The sequence below is a fragment of the Lathyrus oleraceus genome, chromosome 5, assembly GCF_024323335.1.
Source record: "Lathyrus oleraceus cultivar Zhongwan6 chromosome 5, CAAS_Psat_ZW6_1.0, whole genome shotgun sequence".
NCBI classification, from domain to species: domain Eukaryota; kingdom Viridiplantae; phylum Streptophyta; class Magnoliopsida; order Fabales; family Fabaceae; genus Lathyrus; species Lathyrus oleraceus.
In genome coordinates, this window is record NC_066583.1 from 494,241,946 (window position 1) to 494,262,190 (window position 20,245).

The 20,245-nt window shown below is 38.3% G+C and overlaps 1 protein-coding gene and 1 non-coding gene across 2 annotated transcripts; both read left to right on the forward strand.

Moving 5' to 3' along the window:
- Nucleotides 1–11,379: 11,379 nt before the first annotated feature.
- Nucleotides 11,380–11,486, forward strand: LOC127090257 (small nucleolar RNA R71). Its single transcript, XR_007791783.1, has one exon. It is a non-coding gene; the product is annotated as a small nucleolar RNA R71 (small nucleolar RNA).
- A 2,965-nt stretch (nucleotides 11,487–14,451) lies between these two features.
- Nucleotides 14,452–19,583, forward strand: LOC127085681 (putative disease resistance RPP13-like protein 1). The gene is made up of 2 exons (XM_051026179.1): nucleotides 14,452–18,484; nucleotides 19,258–19,583. The coding sequence occupies exon 1, from the start codon at nucleotides 14,552–14,554 to the stop codon at nucleotides 18,443–18,445; it is 3,894 nt and encodes a 1,297-aa protein (XP_050882136.1). The 5' UTR covers nucleotides 14,452–14,551; the 3' UTR covers nucleotides 18,446–18,484; nucleotides 19,258–19,583.
- The last annotated feature ends 662 nt before the right edge of the window (nucleotides 19,584–20,245 follow it).

Genomic DNA, 20,245 nt, shown 5'->3' on the forward strand with positions numbered 1-20,245 from the left:
GAAGTTTTTTATCCTTTCGTTGTCCTAAAACAGCGCCTACGGCGTAGTCACTTGCGTCACACATTATTTCGAAAGGTTCATTCTAATCCGGGGTCTGCATTATGGGCGCGGAGATCAATGCTTGTTTAAGTGTTTGAAATGCTTCTAAACATTTATTGTCGAAGATGAATTCAGCGTCTTTCATTAATAATTCGGTTAAAGGTTTAGTTATTTTAGAGAAATCTTTAATGAATCGTCGGTAAAAGCCGGCATGTCCTAAGAAGCTTCGTATTTCCCTCACAGTTTTCGGAGGTTGAAGGTTTTCGATTACTTCTATTTTGGCTTTGTCTACTTCAATTCCTCTATTTGATATGATGTGTCCTAAAACAATTCCTTCTTGTACCATAAAGTGGCATTTTTCCCAATTAAGTACTAGGTTTACTTTTACACATCGTTCTAGAACTCTTTCTAGGTTTTCAAGACATTCTTCGAAACTTTGCCCGCATACGGAAAAGTCATCCATAAAGACTTCCATGATGTTTTCGAGAAAATCGGCGAATATTGCCATCATGCACCTTTGGAAGGTTGCATGAGAATTGCACAAGCCAAACGGCATTCGTCGATAAGCGAAGGTACCAAAAGGACATGTGAACGTTGTCTTTTCTTGGTCATCAGGATGAATCGGTATTTGAAAGAAACCTGAGTAACCATCCAGATAGCAGAAATGAGAATGCTTGGCTAGTCGTTCTAACATCTGGTCTATGAATGGTAAAGGAAAATGATCTTTTCGGGTTGCTTTGTTTAGCTTTCTATAATCAATGCACATTCTCCATCCCGATTCAATTCGTTTGGTTATAGTTTCTCCTTTTTCATTTTCGATCACTGTTATACCTTCTTTCTTTGGTACTACGTGTACAGGACTAACCCATTTGCTATCGGATATAGGATATATGCTACCTGCCTCTAGTAACTTCGTTACTTCCTTCTTCACTACCTCACTCATGATCGAGTTTAGTCTCCTCTGATGTTCCCTAGAAGTCTTACAGTCTTCTTTTAGCATGATGCGGTGCATACAAATAGAAGGACTTATCCCTTTAAGATCGGTGATGTTGTATCCTAATGCGGTTGGATATTTTCTTAAGATATGTAGAAGTTTTTCGGTTTCAAGTTTTCCTAGGTCTGCATTGACTATTACTGGTCGTTCAAGTTCTAGGTCTAGGAATTCATATCTCAGATTTTTGGGAAGTGTTTTCAGGTCGAGGGTTGGTTTCTTAAGGCATTGCGTAGGATCTGATGTTATTGCTAAACATTGGTTCAGTCTGTCTTCTACACGATAGTCGGACAAATTATCATTTTCGAATTCTGTTTCTTTTATGCATTCATCGATGATATCCATGAAGTAACATGCGTCTTCTATTGCAGGTGCTTTCAAAAATTGGGAAAGAATAAACTCAATTTTCTCTTCTCCTACTTCGAAAGTGAGTCGTCCTCGTTTTACGTCTATGATAGCACCGGTGGTTGCTAAGAAGGGTCTTCCCAATATAATGGGGGCAACTTCATCTTCTCTTATGTCCATAATTATAAAATCGGTGGGAATGTAGAATTGACCTATGCGCACGGGAACGTTTTCAAGAATTCCTACGGGATATCTAACGGAGCGATCTGCTAATTGCACAGACATTTTAGTTGGTCTTAATTCTCCCATTTCAAGTTTCTTGCATATGGACAAGGGCATAACACTGATACTGGCTCCTAAATCACATAAAGCTTTGTCTATGACAAATTTTCCTATATGACAGGGTATAGAAAAACTACCAGGATCTTTAAGTTTAGGAGGCATATTTTGGATTATTGCGCTACACTCAGCAGTGAGTGTAACGGTTTCGTTATCTTCAAGTTTCCTTTTATTAGATAAAAGAACTTAGCATACGAGGGCATTTGTGTAATAGCTTCTGTAAAAGGAATTGTGACGTTTAATTGTTTCAGTAGGTCAACAAATTTTTTAAATTGGCCCGCGTTTTTGGTTTTAATTAGCCTTTGAGGATAAGGGATAGGTGGTTTGTAAGGCGGTGGAGGTACAAAAGGTTCTTTTTTTTTCTACGGTTTCCTTATTACACTCTTCCTTTTCCTTAGGTTTACCTTCTTCCTCAATTGACTTTTTAGAGTTTTGGTTCTCAATCCTTGGGTCAGATGGTCCTTCTACCTCTGTACCACTTCGTAATATAATTGCATGAGCGTGGCCTTTCGGATTAGGTTGTGGCTGTCCAGGAAATGTACTAGTTGGGGAAGCAGTAGACGCTTGTTTTTGAGCTACTTGCGAGATTTGTGTTTCAAGCATTTTGTTATGGGTAGCCAGGGCATCTACTTTACTTGCTAGTTGTTTAATCTGTTCGCTAGTGTGTACATTCTAGTTTAAGAACTCTTTATTGGTTTGCTGTTGAGAAGCTATGAAGTTCTCCATCATGATTTCCAAGTTGGATTTCCTAGGAACGTTATTGTTAGGTGTAGATTGTAACACCCCGATAAAATAAGATAATTATTTAATTTAAGTTAATATAATATTTATTAATTTAATTAAATAATTGGAATATTATTGGATTTTATTTGGAATATATAAGTTGGAATAAGGAAAAAGAGTTTCATTTTGGTAAAGAGAGTTTTTACGTGAAAACAGAGAAGCGGCTGAAAAGAGGGAAAAAGGCAAAGAGACAGAGCAAGAGGAAGAAGGTTGAAGAAGGGAAAAGCTTGAAGCTAAAGGATTGTCGGATTAACTCAGGTAAGGGGGTTTATCGTCGTTTGATGGGTATTATGGGTTAACATGTAATGGGTAGTGATAAGTCATTGATTTGACCCTAATTGGATTATGAATGTTGCAAAATTGTGATGAATAGATGATTTGAAAACTGTAATTGAATATGTATTTGGGTAGGGTGTGATTTTCCGAACGTATAGCTTTTTACGGAATCGGAATCGGAGGTCCGGAAGTCCTCCAACGGTGAAAAATGCGGAGAATTCTGCGTCCGTTTCGCTGTTAGCGCAGGGACAGCTTTCTGTCTTGCGTTAACCGGTTAACCCAGGGTGTTAACCGGTTAACACTGTTATGATTTATGGAAAATTGATGTCTGTCTTGCGTTAACCGGTTAACCCAGGGCGTTAACCGGTTAACACTGTTGAGTTTTGCCAGAAAGCGTGTTCTGTGTTGCGTTAACCGGTTAACCCAGGGCGTTAACCGGTTAACACTGTTGAAAAGTGGAAAAATTGGTATTTAAATGTTGTGTACATGTTTGATAGTTGGCCTATATCGGTGTAAGATATAGTAGGGATCATTTCCCGTTGTTTTGAGTAGTATAGGTATTAGTAGAGTGTGTTAATACGGTGATTGATTATTTGGCATGACATGATATGATTATGTGATAAATATGCTGATGATGTGTGAAAATATGCATAATGTTGTGAATGTATATATTATGTATGAAATTGTGGATGGACTGTTTATGGCTTAGAGTGTGAGCATATGTCCATTGTGGATTGTTGTTGATGTTTACATGCTAGGTGATTTAGCGTGTATATTGTGGCCTTTATGGTGGTAGCTAATTCCCATGGTGAGGAATTAGTGATGAGTTATTGTGGATTGTTGTTGATGTTTGCATGCTAGGTGATTTAGCGTGCATAGCATAGCCCTTGGGGTGGTAACTAATTCCCATGGTGAGGAATTAGTGATGTGAGTCACTAGGTCTCAAATGAGTGGGACTAGTGAGCTTGGTAGCCGTATCTGGATTTGATCGGTGAGGTTGAACTATGTGTTCACGGATAGTCGGTACCGCATGCATGGAGTCTCATTGCATAATGTATGTTTGGCGTATAATATGAATGGATGTATTCCAATATTATACGTGTGCTTTGTGGTTGTGTTGAGTATGAGTATGAGTATGATTATGAGTTGATGTTGCCGTTGCTGAATGTGTGATGTGATTAGGGTGATGAAATGTGTTAATTTACTTAACATTACATGATATTTTATAATGCTTATTATATCGATTGAGGAACTCACCCTTACAACTATTTTTCAGGTAACGAGCAGTGATTGAGTAGAAGCTAGTGCTTGGAGTCTAGTGTAGTTCCTTAGTGGGTCATGCTCTGGTAGATGTAACATCGGGATGGGATGTTTTAATTGTTTTATTATTGGTTGTTGAACCAGTTTACATGTAATGTGTTACATGTTTTGTATGATTGATTTGATCTTTATCCGCTGCGTATTGTGCAATGCTTTATGTTTTGAATTAACAAAAGAGCATGACAGTTATTTTGGTGAATGGTGTGAAGTGATTGTGTGACACCCTTAATTGCATATCTACTCTGATATATATTTGTTGTTTTAATTAAATATTTGGGGTATTTTAGAAGGGTGTTACATTAGTGGTATCAGAGCATAGTCGGTCGAGTCGAGTCGTAATTATTCTGTTCCCTGTACGTGATAGGTGTTGTGTAACCCTATCAGTACTTATTGTTTTATCTTGTTGGGTTCCCAGAACAGAATGGCTGGAAGAGGTAGAGACGATGCTGCGATTGCTGAGGCTCTGGGTATGCTAGCTGGAGTACTTGGAGGGAATCCGAATGTTGTGGGAATGGGAGCTGCTCGTCAACTGAGTGAGTTCCAGAAGAACAATCCTCCAATGTTCAAGGGAGCATACGATCCAGATGGTGCTCAGAAGTGGTTGAAGGAGATCGAGAGGATCTTCCGAGTGACTGAGTGTGCCGATAACCAGAAGGTCAGGTTCAGTACGCATATGATGTCCGAGGAAGCGGATGATTGGTGGGTTGCTGCCCGCACTGAGTTGGAAGCTGCTGGGAGTGCTGAGATCACTTGGGCGGTGTTCAGAGAGAGATTCCTGAGGAAGTACTTTCCAGAGGATGTCAGAGGAAAGAAAGAGATAGAATTCTTAGAATTGAAGCAGGGCAACCGGTCTGTTACTGAGTATGCTGCTAAGTTCACAGAGCTGTCGAAGTATTACACTCCCTATGATGAGGCTATTGGGGAATTCTCAAAATGTGTGAAGTTTGAGAACGGGTTACGTCCCGAGATCAAGCAGGTTATTGGGTATCAGCGGATTAGAGTGTTTTCTGACTTGGTTGACTGTTGCAGGATTTTTGAACAGGATACCAAGGCCAGAGCGGAGAGCTATCAGCAGAGGGTTGATAGGAAAGGCAAGAATCAGAATGATCGTGGAAAACCGTATGCAGCTGGCAAAGGTTTCCAGAGGCAGAGTGGGATGAAGAGGTCTAGTGGAGGAGACTCCAGTGCCCCTGCTAAGTGTTACATATGTGGTCAGGCTGGACATCGTTTCCATGAGTGTACCAGTACTGAGAAGAAGTGTTTCAAGTGTGGCAAAGGTGGTCACTTGGCTGTAGAGTGCCGGTTGAAGACTGTGACTTGTTTCAACTGTGGAGAGGTGGGTCATATCAGTCCACAGTGTCCTAAGCCGAAGAAAGAGAACCAGTCGGGGGGCAAGGTCTTTGCTTTATCGGGTTCTGAGACTTCTGCAGATGATCGTTTGATCCGAGGTACGTGTTATATTAATGGCTTTCCTCTTGTAGCTATTATTGACACAGGTGCGACTCATTCCTTTATATCTTTGGATTGTGCTGTGAAACTTAAGTTAGGGATATCTGAGATGCATGGGAGTATGGTAATTGATACTCCTGCGAAGGGTTCAGTGACTACTACTTCAGTTTGTTTAAATTGTCCTTTGAGTATTTTTGGTAGAGACTTTGGGATGGACCTCGTGTGTCTTCCACTAGTGCAGATTGATGTTATCCTGGGTATGAACTGGTTGGTGTTTAACCGAGTTTATATCAATTGTTTTGATAAGACTGTGATCTTTCCTGAGATTGAGGAAGGAAAGAGTTTGTTTCTATCAGCGAGGCAGGTGAATGAGGCAGTAGCCGATGAGGCAGGGTTGTTTATGCTGTTAGCGACTTTGGAGGCTAAAGATAAACTGGTGATTTGCGATCTAGCCGTGGTGTGTGATTTTCCTGATGTGTTTCCTGAAGAAGTGAATGAATTACCGCCAGAGCGTGAAGTTGAGTTCTCGATTGATTTGGTACCTGATACTAGGCCGATATCGATGGCTCCGTACCGTATGTCTGCTGTTGAGTTAACTGAATTGAAGAGTCAGTTGGAAGATCTGTTGGATAAGAAATTTATTCGTCCGAGTGTGTCACCGTGGGGTGCACCAGTGTTATTGGTTAAGAAGAAAGAAGGTACTATGAGGTTGTGTGTGGACTACAGGCAACTGAATAAAGTGACGATCAAGAATCGGTATCCTTTGCCGAGGATTGATGATTTGATGGATCAGTTGGTTGGTGCGAGTGTGTTCAGCAAAATAGATTTGAGATCGGGGTATCATCAGATACGTGTGAAAACTGAGGATATTCAGAAGACTGCTTTCAGAACAAGGTATGGACATTATGAGTATTCTGTAATGCCTTTTGGTGTGACTAATGCGCCTGGGGTATTTATGGAGTATATGAATAGGATTTTCCATCCGTACCTAGACAAGTTTGTTGTGGTGTTTATTGACGATATTTTGGTGTATTCGAAATCTGAAGAAGAGCATGCTGAACATTTGAGAGTGGTTTTAGGAGTTCTACAAGAAAAGAAGTTATTTGCTAAATTGTCCAAGTGTGAATTTTGGTTAGAAGAGGTTAGTTTTCTTGGTCATGTGATTTCAAGAGGTGGTGTTGCTGTTGATCCTTCTAAGATATAAGCGGTATCTAAGTGGGAAGCTCCTAAGTCTGTTGCTGAGATTCGAAGTTTCCTTGGTTTGGCTGGTTATTATAGGAAGTTCATTGAGGGATTCTCTAAGTTGGCGTTACCGTTGACGATGTTGACTAGAAAGGGGCAAGCGTTTGTTTGAGACTCAAAATGTGAAGAAGGTTTCCAAGAGTTAAAGAGAAGGTTAACTACTGCTCCTATTCTGATATTACCGAGTCCGTCAGAACCATTTGAGGTTTACTGTGATGCTTCATTGTTGGGTTTGGGTGGTGTTTTGATGCAGAATAAGCAGGTTATAGCTTATGCTTTGAGACAACTGAAGGTTCATGAGAGGAACTATCCGACACACGATTTAGAGTTGGCAGCTGTGGTGTTTGTTCTGAAGTTATGGAGGCATTACTTGTACGGGTCAAGATTTGAGGTTTTCAGTGACCATAAAAGTTTAAAGTATTTGTTTGATCAGAAAGAGCTGAATATGAGACATAGGAGATGGTTAGAGTTTCTGAAGGATTATGACTTTGGTTTGAATTACCATCCGGGTAAAGCAAACGTAGTGGCTGATGCATTGAGTCGGAAATCATTGCATATGTCTATGTTAATGGTTAAGGAATTGGATTTAATTGAGCAGTTTAGAGACTTGAGTTTGGTGTGTGAGAGTACTCACAATAGTGTTAAATTGGGAATGTTGAAGTTAACGAGTGGTATTCTGGATGCGATTAGAGAGGGTCAGAAATCCGATGTGCTTTTGGTTGATAAGTTGACTATAGTGAATCAAAGTCAAGGTGGTGAATTCAGAGTTGATGAGAATGGTGTTTTGAAATTTGGTAATCGGGTGTGTATTCCGGATGTTACCGAACTTAACAGGAGTATTCTTGAGGAAGGACATCGTAGTGGCCTGAGTATTCATCCTGGGGCTACGAAGATGTATCGTGATTTGAAAAAGTTATTTTGGTGGCCGGGAATGAAAAGAGAAATTGCGAGTTTTGTTTATTCCTGTTTGACTTGTCAGAAGTCAAAGATTGAGCATCAGAAGCCGTCTGGGCTAATGCAACCGTTGGCTATTCTAGAGTGGAAGTGAGATAGTATCAGTATGGATTTTGTTTCTGGTTTACCGAAGACAATTAAGAATTTTGAAGCTATTTGGGTGATTGTTGACAGATTGACAAAATCGGCTCATTTCATTCCGATCAGAATGCATTATCCGTTAGAGAGATTAGCTGAGTTGTATATTGAGAAAATTGTAAGTTTGCATGGTATTCCGTCGAGTATTGTTTCGGACAGAGATCCTAGATTTACATCGAAGTTTTGGGAAGTTTTGCAGAAGGCTTTGGGAACTAAGCTGAGATTGAGTTCTGCATATCATCCGCAGACTGATGGTCAGACTGAGAGGACGATTCAGTCACTGGAGGATCTTTTGAGGGCTTGTGTTTTGGAAAAGGGAGGTGCTTGGGATTGTTATTTACCTTTGATTGAGTTTACCTACAACAATAGTTTTCATTCGAGCATTGGTATGGCACCGTTTGAAGCTTTGTATGGTAGGAGATGCCGGACACCTTTATGTTGGTATGAGTCCGGTGAGAGTGTTGTGGTTGGACCGGAGATTGTTCAACAAACTACGAAAAAGATTAAGATGATTCGGGAGAAGATGAGGATTACTTAGAGTCGTCAGAAGAGTTATCACGACAAGAGGAGGAAGTCACTTGAGTTTCAAGAGGGAGATCATGTGTTTCTTCGTGTTACTCCGATAACTGGGGTTGGTCGAGCTTTGAAGTCGAAGAAGCTGACACCTCGATTTATTGGTCCTTATCAGATTTTGGAGAGGATAGGGGAGGTAGCCTATCGTGTCGCTTTACCGCCGTCACTTGTGAATTTGCATGAGGTTTTTCATGTGTCTCAGTTGAGGAGGTACATTCCTGATCCGTCGCATGTGGTCCAAGTGGATGATGTACAGGTGAGAGATAACCTGACTGTTGAAACATCACCTATGAGGATCGAGGATCGAGAGTTGAAGCAGTTGCGGGGTAAAGAGATTGTTTTAGTAAAGGTAGCTTAGGGAGGACCAGCAGGTGGCAATGTGACTTGGGAACTTGAGAGTCAGATGAAGGAGTCTTATCCAGAGTTATTCGCTTGAGGTATGTTTTCGAGGACGAAAACTCTTTTAGTGGGGGAGAGTTGTAACACCCCGATAAAATAAGATAATTATTTAATTTAAGTTAATATAATATTTATTAATTTAATTAAATAATTGGAATATTATTGGATTTTATTTGGAATATATAAGTTGGAATAAGGAAAAAGAGTTTCATTTTGGTAAAGAGAGTTTTTACGTGAAAACAGAGAAGCGGCTGAAAAGAGGGAAAAGGGCAAAGAGACAGAGCAAGAGGAAGAAGGTTGAAGAAGGGAAAAGCTTGAAGCTAAAGGATTGCCGGATTAACTCAGGTAAGGGGGGTTTATCGTCGTTTGATGGGTATTATGGGTTAACATGTAATGGGTAGTGATAAGCCATTGATTTGACCCTAATTGGATTATGAATGTTGCAAAATTGTGATGAATAGATGATGTGAAAACTGTAATTGAATCTGTATTTGGGTGGGTTGTGATTTTCCGAACGTATAGCTTTTTACGAAATCGGAATCGGAGGTCCGGAAGTCCTCCAACGGTGAAAAATGCGGAGAATTCTGCGTCCGTTTCGCTGTTAGCGCAGGGACAGCTTTCTGTCTTGCGTTAACCGGTTAACCCAGGGTGTTAACCGGTTAACACTGTTATGATTTATGGAAAATTGTTGTCTGTCTTGCGTTAACCGGTTAACCCAGGGCGTTAACCGGTTAACACTGTTGAGTTTTGCCAGAAAGCGTGTTCTGTGTTGCGTTAACCGGTTAATCCAGGGCGTTAACCGGTTAACACTGTTGAAAAGTGGAAAAATTGGTATTTAAATGTTGTGTACATGTTTGATAGTTGGCCTATATCGGTGTAAGATATAGTAGGGATCATTTCCCGTTGTTTTGAGTAGTATAGGTATTAGTAGAGTGTGCTAATACGGTGATTGATTATTTGGCATGACATGGTATGATTATGTGATAAATATGCTGATGATGTGTGAAAATATGCATAATGTTGTGAATGTATATATTATGTATGAAATTGTGGATGGACTGTTTATGGCTTAGAGTGTGAGCATATGTCCATTGTGGATTGTTGTTGATGTTTACATGCTAGGTGATTTAGCGTGTATATTGTGGCCTTTATGGTGGTAGCTAATTCCCATGGTGAGGAATTAGTGATGAGTTATTGTGGATTGTTGTTGATGTTTGCATGCTAGGTGATTTAGCGTGCATAGCATAGCCCTTGGGGTGGTAGCTAATTCCCATGGTGAGGAATTAGTGATGTGAGTCACTAGGTCTCAAATGAGTGGGACTAGTGAGCTTGGTAGCCGTATCTGGATTTGATCGGTGAGGTTGAACTATGTGTTCACGGATAGTCGGTACCGCATGCATGGAGTCTCATTGCATAATGTATGTTTGGCGTATAATATGAATGGATGTATTCCAATATTATACGTGTGCTTTGTGGTTGTGTTGAGTATGAGTATGAGTATGATTATGAGTTGATGTTGCCGTTGCTGAATGTGTGATGTGATTAGGGTGATGAAATGTGTTAATTTACTTAACATTACATGATATTTTATAATGCTTATTATATCGATTGAGGAACTCACCCTTACAACTATTTTTCAGGTAACGAGCAGTGATTGAGTAGAAGCTAGTGCTTGGAGTCTAGTGTAGTTCCTTAGTGGGTCATGCTCTGGTAGATGTAACATCGGGATGGGATGTTTTAATTGTTTTATTGTTGGTTGTTGAACCAGTTTACATGTAATGTGTTACATGTTTTGTATGATTGATTTGATCTCTATCCGCTGCGTATTGTGCAATGCTTTATGTTTTGAATTAACAAAAGAGCATGACAGTTATTTTGGTGAATGGTGTGAAGTGATTGTGTGACACCCTTAATTGCATATCTACTCTGATATATATTTGTTGTTTTAATTAAATATTTGGGGTATTTTAGAAGGGTGTTACATAGATCAGGTCGACTTTTGATATCCAGGTGGTACAGCTAGAGCTTGACTGGGAGCTTGACCTGGTGCGTATAAAGCGTTGTTACTTTTATACAAAAAATTAGGATGGTTCTTCCAGTTTGAGTTATAGGTATGCGAGTAACGATTTCCTTGAACATAGTTCACCTGATCTGTTTGAATTCCTGTTAGGAGTTGACAATCTGTAGGAGTGTGACCTTGAATTCCACAGACCTCGCAATTTTGAGTTACGACAACCACGGGGGCTGGAGGTGATACATTTAAACTTTCAATTTTCTGGGCAAGAGCATCCACTTTTGCATTAACACGATCAAGGCTACTTATCTCGTACATGCCACCTTTCGTTTGAGGTTTTTCTACCACTGTTCGGTCGCTTCCCCACTGATAATGATTTTGGGCCATGCTCTCGATAAGTTGATAAGCGTCGGTGTAAGGTTTATCCATAAGCGCACCACCGGTGGCGGCGTCTATTGTTAACCTTGTGTTGTACAAGAGACCATTGTAGAAGGTGTGAATTACTAACCAGTCCTCTAAACCATGGTGTGGGCAAAGTCTCATCATGTCCTTGTATCTTTCCCATGCTTCGAAAAGAGATTCGTTATCTTTTTGCTTAAATCCATTTATCTGGGCTCTCAACATAGCTGTTTTGCTTAGAGGAAAATATCGGGCAAGAAAGACTTTCTTCAACTTATTCCATGTGGTGATTGAGTTGGAAAGAAGAGACTGAAGCCATCTTCTAGCTTTATCTCTTAACGAGAAAGGAAAGAGACGAAGTTGAATTGCCTCTGAAGTGACACCATTAGCTTTAACAGTGTCAGCGTATTGGACAAATACGGATAAATGAAGGTTTGGATCCTCGGTAGGATTTCCAGAAAATTGATTCTGTTGCACTGCCTGCAACAACGAAGGTTTAAGTTCGAAGTTGTTCGCTTCGATTGTGGGTGGAGCAATACTCGAATGCGGCTCATCCTGCGATGGAGAAGCGTAATCTCGAAGAGCACGAGCTGGTTCGGCCATCGCTGGTATTGTCAAAGGAAGGAGATTTTTGAGATCAGGAATTTCGATTGGAGGAAGATTGTTTCTAGCACGATACTCCCGAATTTGTCGTAATAATCGGAGATATCGTTCAACGTCGTTGATTCGTAAGTAGTACGGCTCGCCTTGTGAGCGAGTGTGTGGCATACAAATCAACGAAAAAGGAAAAATAAAATAAAAATTGCCTTAGTCTCTACAACGTAATAGAAGAGTTACGATATCGACTAAATAAAAGTCCCCGACAACGGCGCCAAAAACTTGATCGCGACTTTGTGAGTCTATCAACGTACTAACTGCAAGCGCATAGTCTAATCGCGTAGTTTTAAAAGATATCGATCCCACAGGGACTTAATGAATCGATCTACCGTTCTTTCAGGGTTACTGCGTAAAGCTAAGGCAGATGATACTTTAATGATTAGGGGGAAAAGTAAAACTAAATTTGGATCTAGATAAAATATCAAATAATATGGATATCAGTATGTAGTTCGTCGTAATTAGGGAATCAAATCTTCGTTGGTCTTTTTCTTAATTTTAAAACAAGTCTTTTCAGTAAACACTATTAATTAAAAGTCTTTTCCTCAAACTCTCGCTCTGTTGAATTAGACTATGACTTTATATTTTAACGTACGCTCTCACTATTTCGTTAAATCTAAAATCACTTTTGGAAATAATAGAATCTATGGAAACTCCTTTTGAGAAAATACTAACCGTTTAAACGCCCTCGTCTCAAACTCTCGCTCTGTTGACTTAGATTATATGATTAAACTTAAATGCTTAACTCTCGTCCTCACATTTAACTTTTAAAAATAATTTTTGAAAATGATTAGAATTTAATTAACCTTAAAAATTGCTTTCGCCCTGATTTAAAGTTAATGTTCAATTTACACTGTCCAGTTAAAAACTCAAACCGTCGTTCTATTGATTTTAACTTCTTTATGTCTTTTACTCTCGTACAAAAACCTTGGTATTAACTTTGTAAATTGACACCAGAAAAAGAGTGACTATATTCTGAAATAAATTTTAACCAACTCAATTTAGATTCCTTTATTCCGCTTACTCTACATACCGATATCTAAATTAATTAGCCGGACATGATAAACATGCATAAACAATAATCATGCATAAATACAACCATATCAAACAAACAATATATATATATATATATATATATATATATATATATATATATATATATATATATATATATATATATATATATATATATAAACAGCGGAATAAAGCATATATAAATTAAAATGATAAATCAATTAATTAATGAACCTGGAAAAATACTAGAAATCTGTGGTTCTATCTCCTAGCTTCGATGCTCGAACACTCCACCACAAGTCGGTTGGATTTGTTCTTCACAATTCTCGATCAGATAGGAAAGTAAAAACAAGGAAATAAAATACTATGATCTAACGTAAGGTTAGATCCAGTAAAAATTACACAATAATTTTCGGTGTAGAAACTATCGTGAGAAAGTAAATTGTATGCTTCGGAAATTAAACTAGAAAAAAGAAAGGAAATAAATTGCTTGAAAAATTAGAATGCTGGAAAAATAATGCTGGAAAAATTATACGGAGAAGAGAGAGGAAAGAGAGAGCTTCAATTGACTTTTGTGAGGTTTATTTATATTCACCTCCCAAAATAACCGTTTCCTAGAAGGGGTCTTTAGTGTGGTTCAAAACGTCTACGAGTGTAGGAGAGAATTTAGGGGAAACCGTCCACTCCGTTACGCACGTAAAGCCTAAAATATAGGATGGAATGTGTGACGTCCGTCACACTATGTGTTACGACCGTAACACAAGGTTTTAGGACGTGGCGATCGGCACGTGCTTGTTGCGGTCGTGACAACAATCTTTTTTTTGTTCCAAGCGTGGGCGGGGCTTTGGTGCTTCAGCTTGCTGCTTTTCCTAGAAAGTCTTCTTTTTGCACCCCTTTTCTTTCTTTTTCACATGTGCTTTAAATAATGATACCTGAAATAAATAATAAGAAAAATGCCGAGTAATATCGAATAATATAAAATAAATTGAATCAAATAACGATATAATTTAATTAAATCAAATCTAAAAAATGTGATATAGTTTCATGTTATCACCTACAATTCCTAAAATGAAAAAAATGAGGGAAAATGACACATATTCAATGCTTCTCTTCTATGTTCCTCTCCTTTAAATCCGTCTCCTCCCTTCTTCGTTCCTACTTGCGTAGCTCTCCTCCTTCGTGCATGAATACCTCTCGTTCCGTATGCGTTCGTCCTTGCTTAGGGATTCACGGTCTTCGTCACTCCTTCCATTTCTCAATTTAAGATTTCACATTTCTCATTTCTTTATATAGTTTAGAACAATGTGATTTTGTTTAATTACTTAAAAGATAAATAAAAAACAATTCCATATCATCAATATTTCAAACACCTCACAAACATTAATGTCAAATATATATTTATAATTTTTAAAAAATGAGAATAATGTAGACAGCTAAATAATTTAAAAGATTTTTTTTTTAAAGGACCAATCCAAAACCTAAAAAAACTATGGTGTAATTTTGTTTATAATTAAATATTACACCTGATTTTCTGTTCCCAGAAGTAAACCCTTTTCTTACACTCTCTTTTATAGCTCTAACCCTAAAATCGCACTCTGCATCAACAACACAAGACAGAAAAAATGGCCGCAACACCATTGGTAGGAAGCGCTTTTCTCTCCGCAACAGTTGAAGATTTATTACTGAGACTCGCATCACCAGACTTCATCGATTACATCACAAGCAGCAGGTTGAATATCCTGAAACTCACCGTCTTCGAAACATCGCTTCTCACTCTCCATTCAGTTCTTCCCGATGCCGAGAAGAAGCAGTTCTTCAATCCCATTGTCAAACAATGGATGGATGAATTGTACGACGCCATCTCAGTTGCAGATGATTTGATCGATGGAATCGGTTACTATTCTCTGCAATGCAAGGTAGAGAACACTCAACCTGTACATGAGCTCGATTTCACATCCAATTTTAGATTGAATTTGATGAATCTAAGGCTACAACGTTTTGTTCAACGGATCGATTTCATTGGTTTACAATCTGTAAGTCGTAGGGTTTCTTGTAGAATTCCTTCGAGTTCAGTTTTAAATGAATCATTCATAGTTGGTAGAAAGGATGATAAAGAGAAATTGATGAATATGTTGTTGTCGGACAGTGGCCCGAATCTAGGCGTGGTTGCAATTTTAGGTGTTGGAGGGGTTGGTAAAACTACACTTGCTGAATTAGTTTACAATGATAAAGAAGTTAATGAGCATTTTGATATGAAAATATGGATTCGTGGGTCGGAGGGTTTTGATGTTGTGAAAGTAAGAAAAACTCTACTTGAATATGTAGATTCATTATTTTACCAGTACAGCGATCTTGATTGTATTCGACTTAGATTAAAGCTAAAGTTGATGGGTAAAAGATTCCTATTTGTGTTGGATGACCTATGGAATGTTGGTTATAATGATTGGCATGAGTTGGTAGCTCCATTGGTTAATGGAAAATTGGGAAGCAGGGTGATCATCACGACGCGTCAAGAGAAAGTTGCAGAGGTTGTACATACATTTCCAGTTCATAAATTAGAACCTTTGTCATACGAAGACTGTTGGTCTTTACTTTCCAAGCATGCATTTGGAAGTAAAGATTATGGTGGCAACGAAAACCCAAATCTAGAAGCAATTGGTAGGAAAATTTCAAGAAAGTGTCGAGGGTTGCCACTAGCTGCCAAAACACTTGGAGGAATTTTGTCTTCAAATGTAGATGCAAAGGAGTGGATTTCAATTTTGATTAGCAACATATGGAACATACCAGATAATAATAATATTCTTCCATCTTTGCTTTTGAGTTATCAATTTCTTCCCTCTTACCTGAAAAGATGCTTTGCCTATTGCTCAATTTTTCCAAAGGGTTATTCCTTTGACAGGAAGCAATTGATCTTGTTGTGGATGGCAGAAGGCTTCCTTGAACATTCCCAGGGTGAAAAAGCACCGGAAGAAGTAGGTGATGACTACTTTGTTGAATTGCTGTCGAGATCCTTCATTCAACAGTTGAACGATGACACTGAGAGAAAAAAGTTTGTTCTGCATGACCTTCTTTATGAGTTAGCCGAGGTTGTATCTGGGAAAAGTTGTCGCAAGCTTGAACGTGGTGGCGTCATCTCAAAAAAGGTTCACCATTTGTCATATATTCAAGACGAGTATGAAACTTTCAAGAAGTTTGAGATATTCTACGATTTTGAAAGCTTACGAAGCTTCTTGCCTATTTGCAATCGCTGGGGATCAAATTACTTATCTAGAAAGGTGGTTGATGATTTGCTACCGACACTCAGACGTTTGCGTGTGCTATCCTTATCACATCACAGAAACTTCACTGTATTACCAGATTCAATTTATAACTTGTTGCATCTGCGATATCTCGATCTCTCCTACACTGATATCAAAAGCCTGCCTGAATCAATATGTGACTTGTACTATTTGCAAACCTTAAATTTATCATCGTGCTCATCACTCACTGAATTGCCGGTAGATATCGGAAAGTTAATTAATTTACGCCACCTTGATATGAGTGGCTCTCGTATTAGCAAGATGCCGATACAAATTGTTGGATTGGAAAACCTTCAAACTCTATCTGTTTTCATAGTGGGTAAGCAAGAAGTTGGGTTAAGCTTGAGAGAACTTGGGAAGTTTCCTAACATTCGGGGAAAACTTCACATCGGAAATCTGTGTAATGTCATCAATGTCAGTGAAGCATGTGATGCCAACTTGAGGAATAAAGAACTCATTGAAGAGTTAGAGTTATGTTGGGACGAACAAACACATGATTCAGAGTTATGTTGGGACGAACAAACACATGATTCACAAACAGATAAAGCTGTGCTTGATGGGTTGCAACCATCAATAAACTTGAAGAAATTGAGCATTGGCCTTTATGGTGGGACAAGCTTTCCAAGTTGGTTGGGAGATTCTTCATTTTCTAACATGGTGTACTTGTGCATATGGTCTTGTGACTATTGTGTCACACTTCCATCACTAGGGCAACTACCTTTTCTCAAAGATCTAACTATAAGAGGTATGAAGATATTGGAGACAATTGGTCCAGAGTTCTATGGCATGTCAGGAGGAGGTTTTAATTCTTCATTCCAACCATTTCCATCCCTTGAGCATCTAAAATTTTCCTACATGTCTAATTGGAAGGAATGGCTTTCCTTCGAAGGCAGTAAGTTTCCGTTTCCTCGTCTTAAAACTCTGAAGTTAAATGATTGTCCTAAACTGAAGGGACATTTGCCTAGTCATCTTCCTTTCATAGAGGAAATTACAATATTTCAGTGTGATGGTATGTTGGCTACACCATCTACTTTGCATTGGCTTTCCTCGGTAAAATCTTTAGACGTGCATCCTCTAAACCCCACTGAATGGTCGTTGTTTGAAAGTAATTCTACATGTCTTCTGCAGCATGTAAAAATACAGAAATTTAGGATGTTGTCTCCACCTAAAATGTTTATGAGCACTTGTCTTCAACACTTGGAACTCCATTCAATTCCATCTCTCTTGTCGTTTCCGGACGATGGTCTACCCAATTCTCTGCAGTCACTCCATATTTCTAAATGTGAGAATTTAGCATTCCTGCCTCCTGAAACATGGAGCAAGTACACATCACTTGTGTCTTTGGAGTTAGTGCAATCTTGTGATACACTTACCTCCTTCCCACTGAATGGTTTCCCTGTGCTCCAAAGTCTTTCCATTGGAGATTGTGAGAATCTGCGATGCTTTTTTATTTCAGAAATTTATTCCCATTGCCCGTCGACCCTCCAATCACTTGATGTTACAAACAGTAATGGATTTATGTCACCTCCTCAACGGATGGACACCCCCAACCGTAATGCACTTATATCACTTCCTCAGCGGATGGACACCCTCATTGCTCTTGAAAGCTTGCGTCTCATATTACCATCATTACCATGCTATGAAGGAGCTAGCCTCCCTCCCAACTTACGATCAATTTTCATTGTATCCTGGAGAACGAAAACGTTTCCCACCGGATGGGGTCTCCAAAACCTTAGTGCTCTGACTGATTTGGATATCAGAGGTGATGGTATTGTTAACACCTTGTTGAAGGAGCAGTTGCTGCCGGTTTCTCTCGTGTCTCTGTCAATACATAATTTCACTAAAAGGAAATCCTTACCAGGAAATGGACTTCAACACCTCTCCTCTCTTGAAAATCTTAGATTTAATAATTGTACAAAGCTTGTGTCATTGCCAGAAAACATGCTTCCTTCCTATCTGAAATCACTGGAATTTTCATATTGCCCAAAACTTAAGTCCTTGCCCGACAGGTTACCTTCCTCTCTAGAAATACTGGAGCTTGATGATTGTCGAAGACTTGGGTCATTGCCAAAAGACGGTCTCCCTTCTTCTCTTAAGCGGTTGAGCATTAGTAATTGCCGTCTGTTACAAGCAAAGTATGAAAATCAGAGAGGGGAACATTGGTCCAACATTGCTCACATCCCTGTCATAAAAATAAATTATGAATTGATAATATGAGCCATGGGAAGGGAAGGAAGAATCACAATCACATTTCAGGTATGTTGTTGTTCTATTTTATGTAGCATGACTTGATATTCTTTGTTAACTCAATTTTTGCCTGTTTTTATGTACCCATTGCTGTGACTATTATTTCAGAATCACTTGGTGTAATTTGGTTTAGATTTTTGACTTCGCTGTAATACTCTCTGGAACAAGAATGAAAATAAAAGCTGACTTCTCTATAACCCTTCCATTCTGCATTCATTTTTCATCTTTTTAGATTCCAAGGTCCTGGGCTAGTTGCTATATTTCTCCCGTGAGGTGGAAAATTTGTATATATATGAATGATTGACCCTAGATATAAGTTATAACTCCTTACATAAATTGATCGATAAAACTATGTCCGAAATTAGGCAGAGGCAAAACTTTTGAGTGTGTGAAGTGAGAACTCTAATGAAATTTAATTTACAATACTACCTAGGAGCGTAGAGAGTATAGAGCCAATGACATACACTGGTTGATAACGGAGCCAATTATTAGTCATTTCAGTCCTATTTTGAGTAATACCTTATTATGGTGAAATTTATAATACGACTTAGTTTGCTAGTTTTGTTAAATACTCATGCTGATTTTGACTAAGAAACACTTGAAAAACTGTGTAAAACCTTTTTAAGATTGTATAATATTGGTTTTCTTAATGGCGATATATCACATTATGATTGCTACTGAGAAATATAGTTGAAAAACAATTCTGATGGTCTATAATCTCAATGCTTAACAAGATTTTGTGTAGTTTATTATTATGAAGCCACCTATTTCTTGAATTGCAGGCAACAGTTAAGGCCTAGGAAAGGATATTTTAAGGATGTTTTACCGTAGAAGATGGTTCAGTTTGATCAAATGGAGTAGATACAAAATTGAAAAATATGAATGCAACAAAACTTGGGCATGAATCTGACTGACAGGAGTAAAGTTCAAGGATCTGTTTTGATATTATGCTGTTATTGATATGAAATATGATGTCTTTAATTGTAATGATCATCAACATTAGACATTTTTCCTGTTTTAATTTACAAGCAAGGACTGTTTTTCAACAGAAATAATGATTTATTCTTTAGTAAAATTAGAGGAGAGAAATTTATTTGGGTTTGTTTGATTTGATAATAGTTATATACAAATTCAATACATTAATGACATTATCAAGTTTTTTTATTATGAAACATTAATTAATACAGATAACTAATATCAGATTTTGAAAAAGAATAAATAAATGGCAAGATAATAATGAACAATGCCTATGGGACTTGTTTGATCTTCAACCAGCTTAACACATATTCCCAAATTTCTCTCAATGTTGCACAAGAAAACATAATATGATGAAGTGTCTACAAAAACAAGTTAACAATGTTCAATTTCTCACATTTAGAATGGTAATTGAAGTTTGGATTCCTCTTTAATTTCTGCATATTTCATCTTCTGTTACTGATTTTGTTAAATAGCCACATTGCTCTGCAGACAACTGGCTACCTTTCCTAATTGCATCAAAATCTATCCCTTGTAAGTTGTTTGCTGCATAACCAACAAGCTCACCACAAAACCTCAATATTTCATTTTTCATCTCAACTTGATCGGTTAAGGTTTCACCTGGTCTGTTTATTAATGTAGACATATGAGTTTGGTTCCAATTGTTTTTCACAGCTTCATGGAAGCCCTCAATATTGACAAATGTATTTGGAAATTTGAACTGATAGTTTCTACTTTTTCTCTAATTCTGATCTTTTAAATACAGTAAAGCATGGTCAAACACCCATGGCTCCA

Excerpts from the sequence above, each read along its gene's own strand:
- LOC127085681 (XM_051026179.1), top strand. The coding sequence starts at position 14,552 with ATGGCCGCAACACCATTGGTAGGAAGCGCTTTTCTCTCCGCAACAGTT.